The sequence below is a fragment of the Larus michahellis genome, chromosome 9, assembly GCF_964199755.1.
Source record: "Larus michahellis chromosome 9, bLarMic1.1, whole genome shotgun sequence".
In the NCBI taxonomy this organism is placed as follows: domain Eukaryota; kingdom Metazoa; phylum Chordata; class Aves; order Charadriiformes; family Laridae; genus Larus; species Larus michahellis.
In genome coordinates this window covers 27,559,695-27,583,645 of record NC_133904.1, presented here as the reverse complement: position 1 = coordinate 27,583,645, position 23,951 = coordinate 27,559,695, and the positions used below count along the sequence as shown (strand labels likewise).

The window sequence follows — 23,951 nt, the reverse complement described above, 5'->3', positions numbered from 1 at the left end:
TTGCCTTGTAGCTGCCAGAAGCTCTGTTAGGGTGTTGTGTTGGACCTGTGAAGTACTCAGGTGATCACAAAAAAAGGTTATTGTTTTTTTCCATTATCCAGGATCTTGTGGAGGCAGTAAGCAAAGCTGATCTTGAGGAAGATGTTTGACTTTGATTTGTCTTGGTATTTAGCTTCTAGCACTCACAGTTCTGGTGCTCCTTTGCAGTGTTCTAGTATCCTCTATGCTTTTTCCCCAGTTGAACTGTGCTGCATGTTTTTAATGGTTCAGAAATCAGTGACTCTTTCCCTCTGCTTACAAAAATCACATCAGTTAAGCAGTACTGCAGTCTGAGTGGTGCTGTGTCCTATCGTCTCGTCCACTACTGGGCCTTAAGGCTTGCCTGGAGCCTCACACAGCTGGGTTCCGCTTTTGTCTAGAGCTTCTGAGTTCTCCTTGCAGGTAAATGTTAAGTTGCAGGTAAGTGTCACTTACTCTGCTGAGCCTGTTTTGTTCAGTCAAGTGCCTTCACTCTATGTACGTCAGGTAGTGCCCTTGCACTGGAAGTGATGTTCCCTTGAACACGAGCAAAGCATGGGTGGAGGTCTGTTAAAATAAAACAGTTCCCCTTGTGCTTTAGGATTTCTCTCTGGACTGCTTCTTCCAAGGACTTACTTAACCTTCTGTTCTTGAACAGAAGTTGCTGATATCTGTGTAATCAAAATTCAGCTTGCAGAATATGATTGAAAATTCCCAGGAGGCAAAAGTACCATTGTACAGGACCTTGGTGCAGGAGATGTCTGAATTAACTCGGTCACTTCCCAAGAATCAGTAAAATGAGCTGATGGGAGTGTCACAGATCACTTGAACTCCTCCCTTCAACATCTAATTGCTACTGTACCTGGCTCCTGGCAGCAAGCAGCTGTGATCCGAGGGCTGGAGCCCCTCTGCTGTGAGGACAGGCTGAGAGAGTTGGGGGGGTTCAGCCTGGAGAAGAGAAGGCTCCAGGGAGACCTTCGAGCCCCTTCCAGTCCCTCAAGGGGGCCTACAGGAAGGATGGGGAGGGACTCTGGATCAGGGATTGCAATGATAGGACGAGGGGTAACAGTTTTGAACTGAAAGAGGGTAGATTTAGATTGGATATCAGGAAGAAATTCTTTGCTGTGAGGGTGGTGAGCCCCTGGCCCAGGCTGCCCAGAGAGGCTGTGGCTGCCCCATCCCTGGAGGGGTTCAAGGCCAGGCTGGACGGGGCTTGGAGCAACCTGGGCTGGTGGGAGGTGTCCCTGCCCAGGGTTTGGAACTAGATGATCTTTAGGGTCCCTTCCAACCCAAACCAGTCTGTGGTTCTGTGAATGGAAACAAAGCTGTTTCTCCACTTCTTTTGTCTTTTCAGTGATGGGCATCAAGCCCAGTGCACATGCAGAGGACAAAACCAACAGTTTTAAGTAGATGAATACTGCTAAAATTGGATCTTTAAATGCCGTACAAGTCATGTTTTCCCGAGTTAAAAAGGATGAGGGAAATTTTTTTTCTTTTTGGTTAGTGAGATTTTTGGGGGGGTTTATCTGAAAGCGATGCTGAACTTAGCAACTGAGGTGATGCTAACACTACTAAACTTAAGAGCATCAGCCACAGATATGGCAGAATTGATTTAGCAGGCCCAGGGAAAGCTGCTGGATGGGGTTTTTTGCCTGCCATTAGCAGTTTGCTGCACGCGTGGTCAGGAAAATGTCAGAAACTGGCTACTCTTCAAACTTGATTCAAAGTGAGCTTGTGAGCGTAAGTGAATGCCAAGCTGCTGTCTTCTGAAGCAAACTTGTGGGCCGTTTTTTACTGGAATATCAAGCAATGCAAGTTTAGTTGTATTTTGTCAGTGTCTGTTTTCCATGTATTTTTTCTCTCTCTGGTGATGGAGAACTTGTTTGTTTGACAGCTGCATATAAGCACGTTGCTTCATTTTGTGAATGTGCGAACAAAGTGGAAGGCTGTAGGAACTGTTGAGTAGTTCTGAGGACGTGGTACTGGAGTCGAAATTCTTTATGCTGATGGCTACCACTGCTACTTCTCCACTTCTGCTTTTTTTTTTTTTTTTTGCTAATAGCATTGGTCCGCCACCAGGATGCTATGGCAGCTTTTCAGTTCACGTGATGAGAAGCTCGTCATTTTTTCCTGTACGTTCTTTAGTGACAGTGCTTCAGGTTTCTGTGTGCAAGTCCGATCGGAATGTAACGCGAAGTAAATGGAGCACGAAAAACTAGCGAAGCCAAGCGCGATGTACAAAAGAACAGACAAAATGCCATCCAGAAAAGGATCTGAGCACTTGTTTAAGCCTATGGGTAAACTTTTTCCTTAACTGCAGCAAGTGATGAGCATACGTTTCGAGCTGTGCAAAGAAGTTTGCGCTTCCAATAACTGTAACTCCTTTGACTTTTGTAGGGTTTGTGCATAAATTTAAGCATATCCTCAAGGACCCTCCTGAATAAAGGCTGTCAGAATGATCAGAAGAGCTCGTTGCAGAGTCATACAATAGTCAAGGTTCAGGGAGATCTCTGGAGCACTACTCCGCTCCTCCTGCTCATTCAGGTCAGCTAGAGCAAGTTGCACAGGACCGTGTCCAGTCGGGCTTTTAATATCTCCAGGGATGGACACTCCACCGTTTCCCTGGGTAACCTCTCCCAGCGTTTGACCAGCCTCGCAGTGTTTTCTTGTCATCTTTCATTCTTTTTTTCCCCCCCATTACTTCCTCTGGTTGTACATCTAAATGTCTCAGTGCCGTTTCTGTCTTTCTAGTCCTACTGGGCTTTGCTTTAGGCAAATTTGCGTCGAAGTTGTTCAGTTCTTCAACGGGTTCTGTTTTTATGGCAGTAACTGCTAAATGGTCTGCCACAAAGCTGGGGCGAGTGTTATCGGTGTCTTTAACAGTTACTTTGTTTTCATCTCTGGCTTTTCAGTGGTTTTAGCCTCAAGACTTAGATTCATGGAAAGTTCTGAAAGACCTTGCACAATATTTTTTTTTTTTTTTTTTTTTTTTCAAACTCAGTGCTGCTGGAGCTTCCTCTAAACAGTTGTAGGTTAAAGGGCTCAACAGTCGGAGGCCTCGTTGACTCTTACAGCATGTACTTGCTCAGGAAAAAAAAATTCGATATGTTCTTATTGAGGCCACGCTTCTTGCAAGGTGTTACAGGCATTCTGAACTGCGTTATCCACAGCGCTGCTGGGACGGTGCTTGGATTTGCTTTGGGAAAATGGGCGAAAGGTGGGGGTTTGAGACTGCAGGGCAGTTGGTTCTCCTCAGACTGCGTGGCGAGCGGGTAGGTTTTGTGCTCATACCCCCGGGGATGATTTTTCTAGTGCTGGAGGGAAGCACGGGGTCAGACACGCTCTGTGTCTCTCAGCGTGTGTGCTACAGCTGCTAGGGTTGGAGGAGGAGGACATAGACTCCCCCAAAAATGCATCATATTTTCTCTAGTTCTGTAACATCACAGGTGTGTGGAAAATTCTTGTTACTTGCCACAAACCATGTCAGTATATCCCCAGTTATTTGGTGCTCTACTTAATTTATTCTGTAACAAACAAGTAATAACTGATGAGTGAATGTGCTCATTTAATTTAAATTTGTTTTTCTTTTTTTCCTCATAGTAAACTACTGTACGTTTGTGTTCAGAGCAGTCAAGCTCGGGGAAAAAATTTTGATTTCAAATGAGAAATAGCCTAATTTAGAACAGAAACAGACCTTAAAGACCTGTTGTACTCGGAAGGACAAAAAAAACCAAACCAAAACAAAAAAAAACCCACCAAAACCTCTGAGGAACACTTTGTATCAAATGTTGCTGGGTGTTCCAAAAATCAGTAAGATCCAGGTGGGTTTTTTGTCTAATTTAGAAGATACGGCAGCCAATAGGAGGACATACTTGTGGATCTCATTCTGGTGGACGAAGTTAGTCGGGCTCTGGACTGGAAGGTAATGGTTGCCTGAAAAGCAACGATCGTGGCCTCAATAGGTTCATTGTGGAACAGCCAGAAGCTTGGCAGCTGATACTTCAACAGGGGTCCTCTACTTCAGCTGAGCAATACGATAAAATGGATCGTGGGGATGAAGTTGTTATCAAAATGGAATCTTTGCTCAGTCTGTCCAGCCATTGCTTCCACCTCTGATTTGCGCACTTTTGCTCGTTTGGACCTTTCCTGGTACCTTAAATGCTATTCTTGAAACCAGAAGAGTTGTTTGGTTTTTTTTAAAAAAAAAATATTATTTTTGGTGCACTTGGCTATTGTCTCTGAGCCTAAATAAATTTCTGTGGCATAGGATACAGTCCGGAGAGGGCTGCAAACACAGGGTGGACTAATTCAGAGCACTGAAAAATTTTTGAGCACAGATGCAGACAACAGGCTGCTGCTGTTCTGTTCCATCATTCTCCGTTTTGAACATAGATATTACTTTTTTTTAATGATAAAAGATGGTTAGCCTGTGGCTCCAGTGCAAACCCAAGAAATTCTTACAAGACTTTCAGAACCCAGGCAGCATTTGACAAGCTCTCTGTATTGTGAAATGAATGTCAGGCAGCAGCAGGCTCTCTCCTCCAAGATAACCTTTGATTTCTTCACTTGAGAATCTAACCCGTGAATCTGTATTTTTCACAAGCGTGAAAATCCTGTATTTACGTTATCCCATTCAGTGGGGCTTGTGCTACTGGACACTCTGGTGCCTTGAGAGTAACATCTGACTACCAAATCCTGAAGAACTGAAGTATGTGTGCTGTCATCTGTGAAGCAAGCAAGGTGGTGGACCAAAGGAAGAAACCCACATCAGTGCTGTCAACAGCCAGCCTTCGCCTCACCAGAGCTCCTCACGTGAGAACAGCCACCTCGTGAGACACGGGTGGGAGCTGCTGTCACAATTGCAAAAGTGCTCTGCTTCACTTTGGGACGGTGTCATTCTGCTGATGGCACTAAAGCTAGGGAAGTTCCTGTCTCTGGAAGGAGAGGTGGCTGCCTGCGAGGATCTGCTGTCATGCCTTCTGTAGGAAAACCCCAACCAGCTGTCACCGTTCCACCTCTGAGGAAAGATAGGGAAAGCTGGGGAGGGTAGTGGGGGCGCTGGCCAAGATTTCATTCCTCCACGTGGGAAAGTGGCTCAGGAGTGACGTGGAGTTCCAGAATAAATATCAATTAGAGCTTCTTTTAGACCAGACCATGCTGCAGTCTGTTCTGACTACATTTCCCTCATCTGTGATCAGTGCACCTCTGAACACCGCGACAGAGCCAGGTCCCTAAATCAACCAGTTCTTCATGCTTACTGGACCTCTCTTGCTTCTGGGCTTGGTCAAACGTTTGCCTGTGGAAGCATCCCCTGCAGAATATCCCCTTCAGCCCTGCGCCTGCCTCCTTGTCGTCAAGCTGGAGACAAAGCATGGTTCTGGGGAAGAGCTCTGTGATGGATCCAGTGTCATACACGCACCCTGGAGCGTCACGAGGCACTCGGAAGACTATGGGAGAGGCCGAGACCACTCCCCAGCCTGCCAGGGGCACAACCTCCAACATGGTATGTACGTGCTCCTGCACAAAGAGCAGGAGATCCACACGGCTGCCCTTGTAGCGCCTTGCTTTTGCTGTCTGGGAACAGTTCAGAGATTTGGAAAAGGTGAGAGATTCTTATATTGGCCTGATTTAAGTGCAGTACTTCATGCTGTAGAGCATATTGCGAAAGAGATTTATTTGAACGATGGTGACCCCTTCATACTGTTTTCCAGTTGTTCCAGCGTAGCTATGAAGGAAACAAACAACAAGGAGATTTTACCACTTTTTTTTTTCCTGCCTTTTCACACAGAATTTTCCTGTAAAATACTGGGCTGAGCCCAGGCAGCAGTGGCACTTTGACCTCAAGTGGGATGTCCACAGCTGTGTGTATCCTCCTCTTAATTGCTGTCTGCTTTGCCCAAGATAGGGAGATGCTCATGGGAGTTGTGTGAGATCTTAATAATCCTCTTGTGTGGCAGTTGCTGTAAATGATCTTTAAAGACTTCAAGCAGAGGAAGATAAATAGGGGAATAGTCATAAACTGAATTCTGCTTCTTAAACCAAGCTCTACTTAAACCAAACCCTGTGCTCTCGCAACATCACTCCTGTCTGCTTATAATCCAGGCTGCAGAAAGCAGGGGCCAACAAGAAGAGCATGGCCAGCAGTTCAGAGGAGATGGTCTCTCCCCTCTCGGTGCTGATGAGGCTGCAGCTCAGTGGCCTCCTCAGTGTGCAGTGCTGGGTTCCCCAGCACGAGGGATGCGGATTTACTGGGGAGAGTCCAGCAGAGGGCTGCTCGGGGGAAAAGCTTGGAGCATCTGGCACCCGGGGAGAGCCTGAGCGAGCTGGGGCTGTTCAGCCTGGGGAAGAGGCAGTTTGGGGGATCTTGCCATCTGTGTAAACTCCTGATGGGGGAAAGATGGCTGGCGCAGACTCTTCTCAGTGGTATCCAGTGGAAGGACAAGAGGCAATGGGCACAAATGCAATACAGGAAATTCCATGTAAATGTAAGAAACTGTGGGTGGGGTGGGTGGGTGTGTTTTTCCTGCCAAGAGCGGTCAAACACTAAACCAGACCCAAACCTCTGCCCCCTGAAGCATTGTCAGTTTACAAGTGGTTCCCTCACCGGAGAACATGTGTCTCGCAATGCTCTGGGCATGGGGCTGGGGAGGTGGCCGGCGCGAGCAGGGAGACAGCCGGGCAGCGGTGCTGGTGTGGCAGCGGCTCTGCTCTACGCTTGTATGGTGAGACCAGTTCCTTCCTGCTGGCCCTTGCCCACAACCACCTCTTGAGCCCTCTCCCCTCCACCATCTGGGCATAGAGAATACCTGAAGTGATTAGGGGAGGTTTTATCTCTGTCCAGTTCTCTGTGGCAGAAGGAGAAAAAAAAAAAAAAAAGTATCTTAGGAAAAATTAAGAACAGGGGATTTAGAGACGTACTGGAGTAGTTGTCCATCTAATTTGTAGTTCTGTATCTGAAAATAGGCCATGACAGGTGTTTCAGAAGCAGCATCTCTCTTGGTTTCATTTTGTTGAATCTGATTTTATGATAGAGTACCTTATTTTCTGGGAAATAAACCTTGGGAGAACTTGTCATATTTTAACAAAATACAAAAACCTGGTGGCCACTGGGCCAATACTGTCTCGTTAAGCCTTATAGCTATGCTAGGGACAATGCGGTATGTCAAACAGATTCACCATTACTGGTGAATGACCTCTTAGTGCTACTGCACTGACCCTTAGTGCACAGAGGAGTTTGCCCGTGGTCCCTGTGGACCCTCCTGTGCTCTTCTGGGATGGTGGGTGCTGGCGGGAGCTCGCAGGACGCACCAGCGGCTGTGGAGATGGTGCTGCTGCCATGACCCCCGTCTCCAGGAGCCGAGGCAGATGAAGGCAAAGGAGCACAGCAGCCCTGGCACCAAGGGCTGAGCAGCATTTGATGGTGCTGAGCGCCCAGCTGGATGGTGTCCTCCTGGGAAAGGCAGTGCTCCCGTCCTGGATGAGCCATGCCCATGCAATTCTGGGTGAGTCAGCCCTTTGACAGCAAGGACTTTGTAGCCCTGAGTCAAGCATGAGTTTACTGCTGCGCCGCTGGAGCATCTCCCCTCACGGGCATGCAGAAGCCGACAGTAAGTAGCTGCTTGTTGACAGTCCCGTTGGCAGCTCTAGGGGCAAGTGACAGGAGCCAGGAGAGGTGGCACACGGGGCATGACAGCAGCTGTGGAGCACAGACTCCTGCTCTTGCCGTATCCAGCCTTGTGCGGTGTTTGTAACTGTCCTGGTGCCACAACTGGACTTCTCCTGGGCGCAACTGCGCGTATGGGTAAGGAGCAATGTCTAATCAAATTACCCAAATACGTAGTTTTTTCCTCTTGCTTTCACAGGAGGCACAAGCTACACAAAAAGCATTGCTTAAGGAGCATTTCGCTTACAGACACAGACCAGTCTGTCTTGGCTTCGTTATCAATAGAGGTCAATGCGTAGATGTGATTATAAGGCCACTTTTTTTTCTTATATATATATTAAGGTATTTGAAATACATTAAAACACCACAGCTGTATCTCACTGGAGTTTTGAAGCTGGCAAACTGTCGATGTAATGGCATTTATAATCCTTTTCCTCCCCAGCAAAAAGCATGTCTGGGTTGGGGTTACTGAGTCCTGCGGGAATGTGGGCCCCTGTCCAATGGAGTGAAGCACCTGCTTAAGGTTAATCACGTAGTTCAGTGGTTTTCTGGGATAGGCCCATTTGCAGGTGATAAAAAGGCCCACAGATAACCAGTGAAGGCAGTGCAAAACAGAGAATTATTGTCTAATGATATTAAGTGCCTTTTATCTTGGATGGCTTGTAAGAAATGAAATTCTGAGCTTGTCACCAGCCCTACAGCTCATTTGGGAGGTTTTTAGAGCTGATCCAGAAGTCCCCTGTATATGGTTCCAGGCCTTATATCAGCGTCAGCTGCACACTGATATATGTTAGCCAAAAAAAATTGATTTTCTGTGCTATAATGCTACCTGCAAGTGGGAATACGAGCAAGTCTCATACGATGTCCCCTGCAAATTTTGTTTTCTCGTAGTCTGTACTGTCCATCGGATCTGGGGAGGAGGTGGCAGGAGAGCTCTTTCGCCCATGTTGGCCGTACCTTCCAGCGCATTTCCTCGCTGCAAGCTGGTGCTGGTGCTCACCCTCAGGTCAGCCAGGCAGGCGCGGGAAGCAAACCTCCGGTGGTCCAAAGTCTGGAATGGAAGTGGTTAAGAATTCAACTTTCTAGAAAGTAAGTCATGCGAAGATGCACATGTCGCCTTTTGCAGTTATCTTGGGCTGCCTGACTCTGCTGTTTTCTTGGGAGCATTCAGATTTCTGGGGTGGAAAGACTGTCGGTAGTGTGGCATCCTCCCGCCCTCCTTCCCTCCCAGGCCTCCTCCTCGGCTGCTGGCTGAGCTCGCCTGAGCAGCTCCTCACCCCCAGCTGGCTACACCGGGGTTTCCCCAGCAGCACAGGTAATGCAAACCACTGATACTTCCAGTGTTTTTCTAGTGCCACATCATTAATCCTGTGCCTGCTGTAAGGAGGTTCAGGTTTTTTAAGGTCGGCAGTCAAACTCAAAAGCTGCTATAGGCTGGGAGTTTTGGGTCAGCCAAGAGTGACACTTTTGCACATGAACTCCATGTTGTTTCAGCAGATCCACCACTTCTTTTACTTTTCTTGGGGGTTTTTTTTGTGTTTGGTTTTTTTTTTTCCTGAGCTGATAATGATATTTTATTGAAGTTTCCTTTGGGTTGAGTGAGTCATCAAGCCCGGCCAGTAACAGCGCATGTTTCTGTTGAACGTGATTCTTTCCTCAGAAAGAGGAATTCCCTGCCTGAACTGGGCGAGTAGAGGGTGACAGGCGAAGGAAGCGGGAAGAGCTGCCTGTCCTAAAGACAGTCTCAGCCTGCAGCAAAGACTCTTTCTTCAGAGAATCTGGTGTTCACTGCTGTTCCTGGGCTTCCAATAATCACACATGCCTGGGAAAAGGGCAGTCGGTCCGTCGGCTGGAGAGCCTGGTGCTCGGGGCTCTTGACTGAACCTGCTAAAGGCAAAGGAGAAGCTGCAGTTGTGTATGTGGGAAGAAAATGGAAGTGATTTCAATGATGCTTGTGTTTTGGAACAGTCTGGGATCAAAATGACATCAGGGACCTCAAGGCTCTAGTCTCAATGAAGAGGTGAAACTGTTAGCGCAGTAGAGTCTCAGTTCCCCGTGGCAGGCTGAGTTCAAGAAAGTTCGGTTGTTTGCAATTCCTCAGCACCTCCAGAATGCCCCTGTGTGTTCTTGGGTGCCTGCCTTATGCTGATAAACCGTTGCTGGCCTTTCTTCCCCATGAAAAAGGAGATGAAAACCACAGTCCTTGCAGCCTTGGGCTTGTCTTGTCACAGTGGTGCTGTGGCTGCTGTTGTCTTGCCTTAGTACTCCTTGTTCCCGAGACTCTTATTGTGATGTTTGGCCTCCTGAGAGGGAGTCACAGCTTTCTGCATGTTGTTTTCATGTGATGTGTCCTTCCCGTTGCTTCTGTTTTCCTTTTGTTTTCGTGCTTAGCTCCAAAAAACAGCCTCACTGTTCACTGGTCTGCCACGGCTGCTGAGCTCAGTGGAGTGGGAGGCTGACAGGCAGCTGATGGGATGCGGCCCCACGCTGGCACCAAACCAAGCTCCTAACCTTAGTAGGAGCTTTTTGCTCCTGACTGGATAAACGAGGGCTGGGTGCTCTAGGGCTGATTTTATTTCTCATCAAGTGACCCCTCACAGCACTCTCCTCCTCAGCCCCTTGGCCAACACCCTGGTTGTCAGAACTATTCCAAATTGTCCTGGTTTGAGAGACACGGGGCGAATTTCTCTTCTAATGCCTGGGAAAACTGGGTGTAGTCCTTGCGTACTTTATATTGGTATCGGGCTCAATAACTCTAAAGAACCAGTATTAATGTTAATTATCTAGTCTTATCGCATTAAATCTGTTTATATTTCAACCCTCAGGTTTCCTTGTTTTTTCTCCGATTCCCCTTCCCGGCTAGGGAGGGGTCATGGGGTGAGAGAATAATTGTCTGAAGGACAACAAATTGTCGTAGGTTTCTCAAACCGTAACAGCAGTGCAGCAAACCGAAGGCAGAAGTGGCCCTGCCGCAAGTGCCGGCCTCCGCTCGGCGGGGTTGTGCTCTCCTGCAGTGCCCGGCCTGCCCCGAGGAACCGCAGGGGGAACCGGGCTGCCCAGCTCGGTCCCAAGCGGCGTGGTGTCATCTCTCCCCAGAGCGGCCAGGTGAGTGAGACCTCGCGGTTGTCCTCGCCTCACCTGGCCATGGCCAGGTCGCAGCAGTGCAGCCGCGGGAGCGGTACGGTGTGACGATGTGCAGCAGTTGGGGAAATCTCTGCAAGAGTGCGCCTGGGTGTGGGGATAAGGCAGCGAACCTCAGGGCGCTGCAGCTGGAATTGTGCCTCACAAGGGTTGTTTTTGTTTTTTTTTTTCTTAATTTAGACAGATTTGGAAAAGCTTCATGTTTGTGAAAACACTAATTCTTCAGCTCATAAACTCTTTTTTTTCTGTCCCTCATCTAATAGATATTTGATAATTAACAATAAACACTTAGATTTGTTTTGCCTCTGGTGTAAAAAAAAAAAAAAAAAAAAAAAAAAAACCAAACACAAAGCAATGTTTAATATGAAATGATGTCTGCTTGCCCCTTCAGTGAACTGCTAAAAAGCAGAACAATAACTGGCTCGCATGCTTTAGAAGTCACAAATAACGGTTTGGATCATAATAGCTGTATTCATTACCCCCTACAGATTGGCTCTCATAATCTAAACAATTTCTCTATATGTTGTGTGACTGACAGCATGCCTATAATTCCAGTGAAGTCCTTGTAGATAGTATTTAATCGACCATATGGCACAACATGTGTAAATTCCTTAAGGGTGTGACTACACCCCAAGTCTATCCGATTCAGTATCGTGCTGTGAAGACGCAGCACACAATAAAATAGGTAAAAAGATTTAAAAGTAAGGCTTTAATGTACAAAACATAAAGGATCAATGGCGCTCTCTACCTCTATTATAATCTCAGAATCATCATCCTTAAAAACAGTGCACAATGCCAAAGTAACAAGGACTAGGAATTAACTTCAGTCCTAAAGCGCCTTCCTTCCACGTCCTGACCTCTTGCTTTTGCAGCCGGGAAGGAAGATAGGATCATGGCCTTTATAATCGAAGCACTTTTCTATAGCAAACCATCAACGTTGGAGGTGCTCGGGGGTACGATCCCTGGATCCAGCTTAGCCTTACAGCTGGAATCACAGGGACACACCAGGACTGAGCTGTGTGGAGACCACCACTTCAAACCCCCTGATGCCCCTTTCGGCACCGAGCCTCCTCAGGATAGGGGTGTTATAAATGTCATAGAATCGCCCAGGTTGGAAGGGACCTTTCAGATCACTGAGTCCAACCATCAGCCTCATACTGCCAAGCCCACCACTAACCCCTGTCCCTCGGCACCATGCCTACACGTCTTTTAAATCCCTCCAGGGATGGTGACTCCACCGCTTCCCTGGGCAGCCTGTTCCAATGTTTGATAACCCTTTTGGTGAAGAAATTTTCCCTAATATCCATCCTAAACCTCCCCTGGTGCAATGTCGGGCCATTTCCTCTTGTCCCATGATCTGTTCCTTGGGAGAAGAGACTGACCCCCCCGGCTACCCCCTCCTTTCAGGGAGTTGCAGAGAGTGAGAAGGTCTCCCCTCAGCCTCCTTTTCTCCAGGCTGAACACCCCCAGCTCCCTCAGCCGCTCCCCACAAGGCTTGTGCTCCAGACCCCTCACCAGCTCCGTTGCCCTTCCCTGGACACACTCCAGCCCCTCAGTGTCTTTCTTGTCGTGAGGGGCCTTTTGGTGAATAAATTTTCCCTAATGTCCACCCTAAACCTCCCCTGGTGCCACTCGAGGCCGTTTCCCCTTGTCCTGGCGCCTGTTCCTTGGGAGACGAGTCCGACTCCCCCCGGGTACCCCGCGTAGCCCCGGCTGGGGGCCGCCATGGCGGGAGCGGGGGCACCTCCGCGGAGCCCCGCCCGGGCCGTGTGCGGGGGCGGGACGGCGCCCGCCTGAGGGGAACCTGCCGCGGGGACAAAGCGGGGCCGAGCCGGGGGTCGGGCCGTGCCGGGGCCCTCCCCGTCCCCGCCCCCGGCCCGTCCCGTCCCCGCCCGCCGGCAGGGAGGCGGTGGCCGCGGCTCGGCGGGGCTCAGCGCGTACCATGTCGCCATGTCGGAAGTGAGGAAGTTCACGAAGCGGCTCAGCAAGCCGGGCACGGCCGCCGAGCTGCGGCAGAGCGTCTCGGAAGCGGTGCGGGGCTCCTTCGTCCCGGTGAGCGCGGCGGGGCGCGGCCCGGGGCGGCGGGCGGGGAAGGGGCAGCCTTGGGCAGGGGCTGCGCGGAGCGGGGGGAGGCTCCGGGGGATGCGCGGGGCAGGGCGCGGCAGGGCAGCGGCAGAATTCCCGCGCTGGCGTCCCCCTCCGCCTTGTGTCGCGACATCCCGCCTTCCCCCCCGCCCGCCACCTGCCGTCCCCGGCCGGGTCGGGGCGCGGGTAAGCGGCGGAGTCGGTGGGCGCTGGCGCGGTGGCAGCCCCCGGGCGGGGGGCGGCCCCGCTGCCGAGCAGGAGGACACGGCGGGGGGCGCCGCGGGCGCTGGCGACGGGCCCGAGTCCGCCCCGTCCCGGGAATCGCGCTCGAATGTCCGGGGCGAAGTCACCTGCTTTAGCCCTGGACTCCATCCTGGCGTGCGGGATGCTGCAGCAGGTTGTCTTTGTTCCGCCGACGCTGTGCGGATGTTCGCCACCGTCCCCCGGGGGGGTGCCGGAGCCAGCTCAGCGCTCCCCTGGGCTTGGTCGGATGCATTTCGGTGTCGCTCGTTGAATTACTCTAGCGTGTGATCAACTTTGACCTTGACATTGATGGAAGGTTAGTCAATGGGATGCGCAGAAAGCGCGGTGCAAGTTCAGTGAATAATTTCTGTTAGTTCTCTACTGACAGATGAAATGGCACGTGCTGTTAAATAAATGGAAGGTTTTAAATCATTCTTTTAAAAAACAGTTTTCTTGTGAATTTACTGATTTCTGTAGCTGAAAAAAGCCATGGTAATAATCCAGTCTGATTTCCTTGTGCCACGGCTACTGCTTCCTACGTGCAGATGTTCAGGGATCCTTATGGGTGCCCGTGTGATTTGCTTTCCCTCTTTCATCAACAATACACGGGGACAAATGCTTTGTACACGCTGATGGAACCTCTCATTAAAAATGAAATTGTTTGCGTAGGACTTGAAGAGCTTTGGTATCCTACAGGCAAATGGTTACTGGGTGCCTGTGCCAGGTGCCTTCTGTCAGAGAGGGAAGGGATGGGTGGGGCTGCAGATGGAAATAAATAAAACCTTGACAGCACCCCGAAGGAGCCGGCAGAGTCCAGCAGCTGCTCTCTTTCCGATCCTCTCTGGGGTTTCCTTGCCCACACCATCTCTCCCTCCGACAGGCAAATCCCCCCAGGCTGCCCTGCTGCTCAGTTTGCAGCCAGGCAGACCCACGGGGGGCGAGGGCAGGTGTCTCTAGTTCCTAGGTCTTGGCAGAGTTTCCCGCTTTCGACAGTTCAGCGACGAGGGATAAATCCTGGCACTTCTGCATCGCTAGGAAGAGCCACAAGACACTGCGGCGTTCAGGGAGCAGGGAAGGAGGTGGCATAAGCTTATAGGGCTGTCTCAGATGGTACTTTGGCCACCCTCAGTGATTAAAGATGAGATTATGCTTTCCAGGTTCCTTCAAGAAAAAGGTGTCCTCTCTGTCTACCAGATTGTTGTCCTTGCGAGGAGGGGATGTCTATGCACTGCTGTGCTGGCTGTTGGGAGGGCGGAGGGAGCATCCCGGGAAATGATGGTGGGGAGTGGTGGAGAGGGGACACACACCAAAAAGCCATAGTTTCTGACCCTGCTCGCGAGGCAAGGCTCAGCGTTGGCGCTGATGAGCCGGGCAGCTGCAGAGCGTGGCCTAAGCACATCCCCTGCCCACCTGCCCCTGCTCGCCACAGGCAGAGCAGGGGAAACCGACGGCCCCCAGCATCAGCCGTGTGCCAGCGGGCTGGTGCTGAGCTCACCGGTGCCACCAGGACGGCTGATGGGTAGGTGGGGAGCCAGGGCTGGAGCTCGGTAAGTGGATGGGGCGGGCTGGCAGCGTGCCATGCGGTGCGTCCGGGGGTCTCGGGAGCTGGGGCTTTCTGGCAGGCTGGAGTCGCACTAGGGACCTTGCTTGGCAGGTGCCATTCCCTTCCTGCAGCCTGGACACTGCAGGTGACATTAAGTCAATAAGAGCATGTGAACAGGGATCCTGGGGACGCCCTGCTCATCCCTCGGTGATCCTGTCAGACCTGCGCTGTCTGCTGGCCTTGGGGCAATTGCAGCTGGGACCGGGAGGATCTGTGGTGGTGAACGTGGATGGGATGAAGGGTTGGGGAGCAGAGCTAATGCTGCCTGTACCAGAGCAGAGAACTTCATCCGCGGGAGGAGCGGGCGTCGTAGGGCTCTTTCCATGCCTAGATTGAGCTCGGCATTTTGGGCATTCAAGGCGCTCCCTGCTGACAAGGAACTGTCTGAAATAAGAAGCCATTTGTAGTCAGTGGATGAAAGCGTAGTAAATGAAAACGTCTCGGTGAGGAAAGCCTTTAACGTCATGGAAGCGGTCAGCTTGTGTGGAGCTGCAGTTTGTGTGTTAAAGGAGGTGCATGTCCAGCCATGAGCGCTGTGCTCCTGTGGCCAGCAGCATGGTGTCTGGTGCGATGCAGCTCCCAAACCGCTGTCCCGCAGGTGCGGTGAGGCTCATGTCATCTCATTTCTGTTCCTGGCTTTCCGTTTATGCTTGTCTAGCACCAGGAGAATATTTTCGCTTCTCTTTGGTGTGCAAAGCTGGAGTGAAGTCGGCAGGAGTTTGGTTGGTGAGTTCTGGCAGAGCTTTGCTCTTATGTGCAGGCAAAACGGGAGCGCTGGGTATGGTGGTGGTCAGACATCGGCAGCAAAGGGAGGTTGTCCCTTTCTGAGGTGTCCTGGGGTACCCGTGTGCCACCCATTGCCCTTTGGACCAGCTGCCAGGATGCAGTCAGCGCTGCTCCTCTCATGGTGTAAGCAGAGCTGTAATCTGGCGCTGTTGCTGTGGTGGGGACCTGGGGGCACGTCGGTCCCCAGTGACAGGGAAGGATGAAGTGCAGCTTTCACTTGGGGCTCTTTTGTTTCCCCTCACTGTGCTGGTGTTCCCAGCGTCCCGGCTCTCCTTCTGGCCTTGCGTCCTGTTCACAGACGGGCTGCACGAGGGAGGTCTTGGCGAGAGGGAGAGGGAACGGGAATCCCGTGGAAGCGCATGGAGCCCTGCGGAGCAGCCAGGGCGGCTGGGAGCCCCATGTCTCTGTAGGGCAGATGGTATCAATTCCAGCTTTGAACAGCCCCTGGTGCACGCTACTGATTGTGACTCATGGATGGAGTTCGGGCAGAATAACTCACAAACGAGGCCAATGTTCAAATAAACAGACAAATTTAGCAAAACCTTTAAGTTGGCGAGTGGGATAAATGACATGCTAAAAGATGAAGGAAAACTTTACAATTAGGTTAAAGAGAGGAACAGTCAAAGCCTAAGTGTGATAGCTTAAACTGTTCTTAACCAAGAAATTACCTGCAGCTTAAACCTTGGGGCACCAACAGCAAAACACTTGTGTTTGTTAGAAGTGCGACTTCAGAGCCAGGGTGCAAAGTGCTGGTGATGCCTGGGAGAGGCACCTGGGCTCGACCTCAAGGAGAGCAGCCAGGCACCTGATTTGGGCTCAGACCTTCAGCGCAGTCTCCCTCCTCCCGTCCTCTCCATGCGCGGGACGCTGCTGGGTGTGAGTGGGAAAGTCACGGCAAGGCAGGAGAAACCTCCACCGAGGCACTGGCCGACACGGGAGCATCGCGAGAGGATGCTCAGGAGGATGCTCAGCCCTGCTCTGGTGCCCGATCCCATGCCCTGGTGCCCGTGCAAATCTCCTTCAGCCCACCTTTGCTCTCCCTCTGAAAGCGTCGTGGGGCGCCATAGAGTCGAGCAGTTTAAGAGCACGCGTGCGCGTGAATGAGATCTGGGATCCTGGGTCTTGGGCACCACTAGGAAAACAGCAAGGGCTCTCCCTTCTGCCTGGGGACCCGAATCGGCTGCATGGGGTCTCTTCCACGGTTTCCCTGTGTGTGTGTATGGCTGCAGCTGAGCCGGAGCCTCCCATGCTCTGTGGGACCCACGTCCTTGGCAGCGGGCAGGCCCCGCAAGGAGAGGGCAGTGTGTCAACCCGTTGCAAGTTTTCTAAAGGTGCCATTCTCCATGTCGTGACAGAGGAATGAAATGTGCGGGAGATGGGATCAGAGGAGCAAGCACTTAACAAAAACCCAGACAATCCATGTTCCCACCGTGCTGCCAAAACTAGTCGTCTGGTGGCAATTTTAAGTCTCCCACAATTACTCTGATTTTCTTTATATCATTTCTGCACAGGTTGACTGAAGATACATTTACTGCTTTGCCAGAGAGGTTTACAAAGGATGCAGATCAGGAGCACCTAATCTGAGAAGGAGCAGCTGCACAGGCTTTGCCCACACTGAGTGTCGGCCAGCCCACTGGGGCATCCCCAGGCACCCCAAGGCACAGCTTGGTGGCACCTGGGCACACTCACAGCTCTTGGCCACCCATCTGCATCCAGCCCTGGGGCCATCAACATCAGAAGGACACGGAGCTGTTGGAGCGGGGCCAGAGGAGGCCCCGGAGATGCTGGGAGGGCTGGAGCCCCTCTGCTGTGAGGACAGGCTGAGAGAGCTGGGGGGGTTCAGCCTGGAGAAGAGAAGGCTCCGGGGAGACCTTCCAGCCCCTTCCAGTCCCTAAAGGGGCTCCAGGAAAGCTCGGGAGGGACTCTGGATCAGGAAGGGGAGCCATGGGGCAAGGGGGAACAGTTTTAAGCTGAAAGAGGAGAGATTTAGCTGAGATCTGAGGAAGAAATTCTTGGCTGTGAGGGTGGTGAGCCCCTGGCCCAGGTTGCCCAGAGAAGCTGTGGCTGCCCCATCCCTGGAGGGGTTCAAGGCCAGGTTGGATGGGGCTTGGAGCAACCTGGGCTGGTGGGAGGTGTCTCTGCCCAGGGCAGGGGAGGTGGAACTAGATGATCTTTAAGGTCCCTTCCCACCCAAACCATGCTGTGATTCTATCTGCCAGCACATGATCTCCCAGCAATCGCCGCGTAGGAGAACCTCTGCTTGCAAACAACCGCATCGATTCTTGCCACGCAGAGGTGTTCCAGCTGGGTGTCTGCTCTCCTGTGTTGTGTGGTGCTGCGGGACGTGCTCCCTGAACCCCCCCCCGTGCCGTGAGACTGTGGGCAGCGTGCCAGGGCAAGATGGGTTTTGTTTGATCCTGGCTGGGCTGGGCTTGTATAGGTGGCTCCGTTTCAGGCAGACGCAAAATAGGAGATAAAAAGCTTCTTAACGGTGATATTAAGAAGGTTTTGATGGGAAGCAAAAAGGCATTTTGTTCTTTCTGTGGTTTTTTTCAGCTTGAACTATATTATTAGTGTCTGAATTTATACTCACGCAGAGGAAATCAGCTTTCTGCATAGAATCCTCTTTTAATAAGCTAAATTCACTTTGATCAATGTGAAGGCTGTTTATATGCAGCGTTTGTAGTGATCTTGGTGCTCGAGAGAGACACGGAATATATGCGTGTTCCCCCTTGAGTGTAGTCAGTATGCTGTGTTTGCATAATTTACATAGAAAAAGAGACGTAGATGAGACATGGGAGGAAATTCTGCCCCTGCGTGGGTGGGTGGGAGGTTTGCTGTCAGCTCAGCCAGGGCAAGTTTTGGGGTGCCTGCAGGGTCGGCTGCTGCAGCTCGCTCGGGCAGGACGTGCTTACAGAGAGATTGTTGCTCACAGGGGCTTATTCAAGAAAACACTTCAAGGCGTTCTTAAAATTAATCACGTGCTTTCCTGAACTGGGGCTTGTGTGCTGCGATGGGCTGGCTTTAGCCCCGGGGGGGCTGAGTGCCGCAGGGTGGCCTGTTCGGCTCCTGCCTGAGCACACCCCGGTGGCGCAGGGGATGAAGGGCACTGATTTATGGAGAGGAGCAGGCAGCTATTTGGGGCCACTTCTCAGCAAATTTCCAGTATTTCTCCTCCAGACACCCAGTCCAGAAGAGACGAAGCAAGACCTTGCTCCTCTGCACACACCTGCGTGTCGAGGGACAGGTGTGCAGGGTGAGCTGTGGTCAATGCAGCCATTTCTTGAGGGTTTTGGAGGCTATGACAAGCTTTTGATGGGGACTAAATCTTATCCTTCCCAAGGCTTCATTTAAAGGTGTGTGTGTCCTCCTGCCCATGATAGGGAAGCTCTAGGAAGAGCGCAAAGCATCCAGCCCTTACACGCGTGTGCGTATACCCCTTATCACGTTTTGCTGGATGTGTGGCTGGGGTTTTAGCACTTGGCTGGGCAAGGCTGAGAGTGGTTTGTCCTGCGCCAGGGACAGCGTCATGAAAATGCAGCTGTCCCTGCATTGACAAGCATGTGCCCCAACCGGCCGCCATCAGTGCAGTGGCACGCCTGGGACAGATGGCTGGTTGGTGGTGCCTGCAGCTCATGCCAGCAATGCGGCTGCAGATTTGGTGCACGCAAAATCCAACGAGGGGATGGCTCTTGGGCTTTGTTTCAGCCTCTTCTGGGGCCTGGAGGTATTTGCGGAGACCCCCTCCCCTGGACCAGGAGAGTTTGAACCTGTTCTGCCTGCTGTAGTGCATATTGTAGCATCCTTTTATATATGTGCAGCTCGATGGCTCTTACAGCGTTTGACTTAGCCCTTTGCACGCTGATTTATTATCTCTAATGATGCAAAGTTACACAAAGCTTTTGACATTTCTGCAGCCTGTGAATGCAAGTCACAGCCACGCGCAGCCGCTGAGCAGCAGCCAGGCTTGGGGCAGGCGTGGGCTTTGGCTTCCCCTCTTAATTGGCCTCCTCACTCCCCTTCTGCCCGAGGAAGAAAAGGGAAGGAAAGGGTGGTTTCGTTCACCTTTGTGGGCATTGCTGTCATCTCAGAAATGCTGGAGTTCGTTTCCCTGCCACCATCTCCCTCCATCTCTTTCATTGCCTTAAAATGTACAAATCAAAGCTCTCCCTTGCTGGCTCCTCTTCCCTTCAGCACAGCCCTGGCTTATCTTTACAGCTTTTCCCGGCCTCCCGCCGCTTCTCTAATGGGGTCAGGTCTGCTTGTTCCTGACCCCGTTCTCACCCCTCTCTCCTTTCTTGCTGAAATGCAATTTTTTTCTCTGCCCTATTAATACCTGCTGCCCCGGGGGTGTCCCTGGGGAGCAGCTGCGGCTGGGAGGGGACCCTGCCTGGTTGGGTCCAGAGCGCTCCCTGCTCCATCCTCCTGCTCCTGGCTCCGTGCTGGGTGACGTCCTCCCCCACAGCCCGATCCCTTCATCCCCAGAGCGGGGACACGGCACGGGGGCAGCCAGCAAGACATCTCTCCTGTGCCGTATTAGTCATGTCAAAGTGCTGTACGTTGCTGTCTGTAACAGCATATATAGGTGGATAACTGTACTTGGGCAGTGGTGGGAGCCTGGGATGGGGGCTGGAGCCACAGTGCGGGGTCTGTGCGGAGCAGGGCATGTCTCAAGGGAGGCACCGCTTGGGGTGGCGGCTGGTCCCGTGCCTGCCGGGGCTCTGCCAGCCTGACAGGCCCGCAGGGACTCGGGGAGAGGGCTGGAGGGGCACAGGGGGTTGGGCTTATGACAGGGAAAGGCAGGGTCGGGAGAGGAGAAAGGAGCCCCATCCGTTCTCGGAGGGGAGATGGTGGGGTGGGCTGAATGCCCACAGAGGTGGTTTTCAGGGCGGCAAACCCAGCCGCTTTCCGTGGCAGTTTGGGGGTCCAGGAAGGTTGCATTGGACTCAGACAGGTTTCCCTCATGGTTCTGCCTTTTCCTCCGTGCCTGGGGAGACCTACATGCTCCCCCGTCCCTTTGCATAACCCCAGAGCTTGTGTGGATGTCTTCTTCTGGGGAAACTTCGAGGTGCTTCCGTCGGCAACGGCATTTTGATGGCGGGTGTGTTGAAGCTTTGCAGAGCCTGTCCGCAGGCCCTCCGCCTTTGAGAAGGGTTTGCCTTTGCAGCTGTCGGCCCCTGCGTCCGATGCCCGTGGCCCGAAGACAGAGCACGGATGGGGGCTGAGAAAAACAACTTCCTGAGCCGGTTAAACCACCGCGGACATGGCTGGGGTTTGACTTCGCTGCCGGGGCTGTTCGCTGTATTGCTAAAGGCAACCCAAAACCATCTTGCAACTTCCTGCTCCGTTTTTTCCCCAGCGTGGCTGTTTGGGCTCGGGCAAGTCGCTTTGCCATGGCCGGGCTTGTTTCGTGCCGCCCGCTCGCCCCTGGGGAGTGGCTGCACTGTTGGCCTGGCCCCGCGTGCAAGTGGTTTCTTAAGTGAAAAACAAGTTTTTTAAGAGCAGGCAGGAAAGGGAGGGGTTCTGCTTCTGTACAATTAATTGCTTTAAGATGTTCTGAAGTTGTCTATTCTGGAACTGGATGCTAAATATAAAACCGATACTACATAAATAAATGATGAAACACCAGTGACATCTGAAAAATACTTTGGGATGCTCCAGTTAAGAACTTACATAAATAACATGTATTATTATCGTTGTAATTACTATTTTCCTTTTTTAGCATGCCTGCGCTTACAGAATGTTTTGAGAAGTCGTATCTGGCAGAAATTCAGCTGTCCCATAGAAACCAGTACTCTTTTGCCAATTTCTATTAAAGCTATTATTTTCAGAGGAGAAAATCAGAGCTGGGCTGTGTTTTCACCGCTCTCAGGCTCTGCGGCAGATGCTCAGCTGGATGCAGGTGCAACTCCGCTGACGTAGAGCTGCGCTGATCTCTCCCTCCGCTCCCGGTGCAGAAGGGCTGGATTTGAGCCCTGCGCGGGCAGGGACACTCTGAAAGGTGTTGTGTCTGGGGACCGGAGACGCCATGGCAGCCTGCACTGAGCTGTCACCGGTGTCTCTCACGCAGAAGCACTTGGTGATCCCGAGGAAGGTCAGGGCACAGAGGACAAGGGTACTGAAAGCAATGTCAGATGCTTTGCCCCGTGCAGGAGCGGTGCTGGATCACTTCCAGTGAGTGCTTAAGCCAGAGGTGGACCGTGCCTCCAGCTGCCGCTCGCCTCCAGCACTGCTTTCCCATCAACACTGCGCTTGTTGAGGGCAGTGTTTTCCAGAGGTGATGTGGGAGGGCACAGCACTCGTGGGCTGGAGGGGCAGCACTGCCCGGGCCACTCGCGGCTTGGCTGTAGACTGTCACCGCTTCGTGGTACGCAGCTTCTTCCTGACGGCCGTTTCCTCGGCTGAAGGGGTTATGCAAGAATCTCCAGCTTTCAGGGAGAAACAGCATTCCTGGCCCTTGTGGCTGCAGGAGGAAGTTTCAAAATGTGATCTGCTAAAGGCTGTGAAGTTTGGAGCCCACTTCTGAATTAAGTGGAAGGGAAATGAAAAGCCATATGCTGATTACCCTGGCTTCCTGAAGTTTCTAAGCCAGGCTGAAGACGTTTCAAGCCTGAATTAGTTTTATTTGCCTAAGCAGTAATGACAGGTAAATGTTTGTACGTTTACACCAACATCAGTTTTTTGACTTCAAGCCTTCTCCAAGCTGGTTTCTTGCACTGATGCTCCGCCACTCTCAGAGACAGCCCTGATAACTGCAAACGCTTGCGTTATCACTAGAGAATTGGGCATTGCAGTCAAAAAAGGAGACGTCCAAGGTACAAAATACCCAGAACCCAGGCTGCTCTTCGCAGTGCTCCGATGAGGTTCTGCAGCCACCCGGGGCCGTGGAGGCGGGAGGTGTGGGTTGGTGAGATGCTTTTGCACAGGACTTGGGCAGGGTGCAGGGAAGCAGTGGAGATGGGGCAGGCTCTTGCTCTGCGCTTTCAGATAGGAAGTGTGAGTCATTTTCACTGCAAGTGTTTTCTTGCAGGGTGCCAGGACTGTGCACCCATCTCCCCTTCCCCACCACCTGTCTTTTTATTTCTCTGAGAGCTCCTGTCCAACACAGCCATCTCCATTTAATGCGGGACAGGGAGGGGTGCAGCAGCCTGAGCTCTCCGTGCTGTCTCAGAGCAGGAGCGTGGCGCAGACCAGCACATGCTCCTCTACGGAGATGGGAGCATGGGGGCTCTCACCCAGAGCCCCATCTAATGGGACCCCTGGAAATGATGCAGCTGTGTCTCCCACTGTTCAGCCGCTGGGCTCCCTTAGCCCCCCCGTACCCACTTCTGGGTGTAAAAGAGACAAAGCGAGTCCTGCAGCTCGTTGTGGGGGTGCTGGAGTCTGGGGAAGAGACAGTCTGCTCGCCTGGACCACGGCTGGGGAAACGTTTCCCTCCAGGGCATAGCACAGCACCGCAGGGGAGAGCGGAGGTGCTGGGTACCCCGCTGAAGGCAGCACCCAACAACTCCTCAGGGAGCCCGCGCTGCCGAGAGAGGGTCTGTTTGCTGCTGGGAAGGGAGAGCCCTCGGAGGGCTGGTGTGCCATACATCTGGTCCCGTGTGTTGGTCCGGCCCATGTGAGCCTGTGTCCTGCTTTCCTGTTTCTGCTCCGGGTTGCAGAGCATCCACGTGCTGTGAGCATCCACGCTGGGCAGTGCCGCCAGCTTTGCCCTGGGATGGGGGAGCAGGGGGCAGGAGATGCTGTCCGGCTGCCACGGGAGCTCTCGGGGCGATGCTCTTCCTGAGGTTGCTAATGCGCTGCCCGCAGGAGGGCTGTGTGGAGCATTGCTCTGAGCCAATCTCTCCACGTCAGGCCCTTTTTCCTCACCTCATCCTTGTCCCTTCCTGGCTGCCTGTGGGGCCCTTCCCTCCTGTCTGCAGCGCACACCCGCTCCCCGCCTCGCACCTCAGCCGCTCCGTCCCCATCTCCTTCCCGCTCCCCCATTGCACCTCAGCCCCCCGTCCCCATCTCCCCTGTCATAGCGGCACAGCCCCAGCCTTTCTTCAAGCCCTGCATGCCGTGGCATCGCCTCTGTGCTCACCCACCTCTAGCTCAGCACCTCCCAGCTGAGCCAAGCCCGCATCCCCCGTCCCACCCACCCCGCCACCACCTTGGACCAGCTTCTGGCACCCTTACCTCTCCCTGCTGCTGCTGCTCCTCCTCCTCCTCGGGAGGTTTTCCTCCCCTGGCATTTCACAAAGCGCTCAGTGTGTTTGCATGTCCGTCCTGCCGCCCACCTCTCTCCCCTGTCCCACGTGCAGACGTTTCCCCTGTGGTCTCAAGCTCAGCATTTTTGTGCCTTCAGCACAGCCAGGATTCCTGTCTGGGCATTCCTCTTGTGTTTTTAAACTTCCTTCTCTCTGGACAGCG

The 23,951-nt window shown here is 52.4% G+C and overlaps 1 protein-coding gene and 1 long non-coding RNA gene across 9 annotated transcripts in view; both read left to right on the top strand.

The window, feature by feature from the left end:
* Positions 1 to 1,348: 1,348 nt before the first annotated feature.
* On the top strand, positions 1,349 to 11,167 carry LOC141748818 (uncharacterized). Its single transcript, XR_012589103.1, has 2 exons — positions 1,349 to 8,770; positions 9,342 to 11,167. It is a non-coding gene; the product is annotated as an uncharacterized LOC141748818 (long non-coding RNA).
* Positions 11,168 to 12,722: 1,555 nt separating this feature from the next.
* DOCK11 (dedicator of cytokinesis 11) overlaps positions 12,723 to 23,951 on the top strand; it is an 85,604-nt gene continuing 74,375 nt past the window's right edge. For 7 of the 8 annotated variants that reach the window (XM_074599627.1, XM_074599625.1, XM_074599630.1 and 4 more), the window contains exon 1: positions 12,729 to 12,874. In XM_074599627.1, coding sequence (XP_074455728.1) covers positions 12,773 to 12,874 — 102 coding nt within the window. In that variant the 5' untranslated portion in view covers positions 12,729 to 12,772. Of the gene's footprint in view, positions 12,875 to 23,951 lie in introns of all 8 variants that reach the window. The other variant, XM_074599632.1, reaches the window with a different exon arrangement.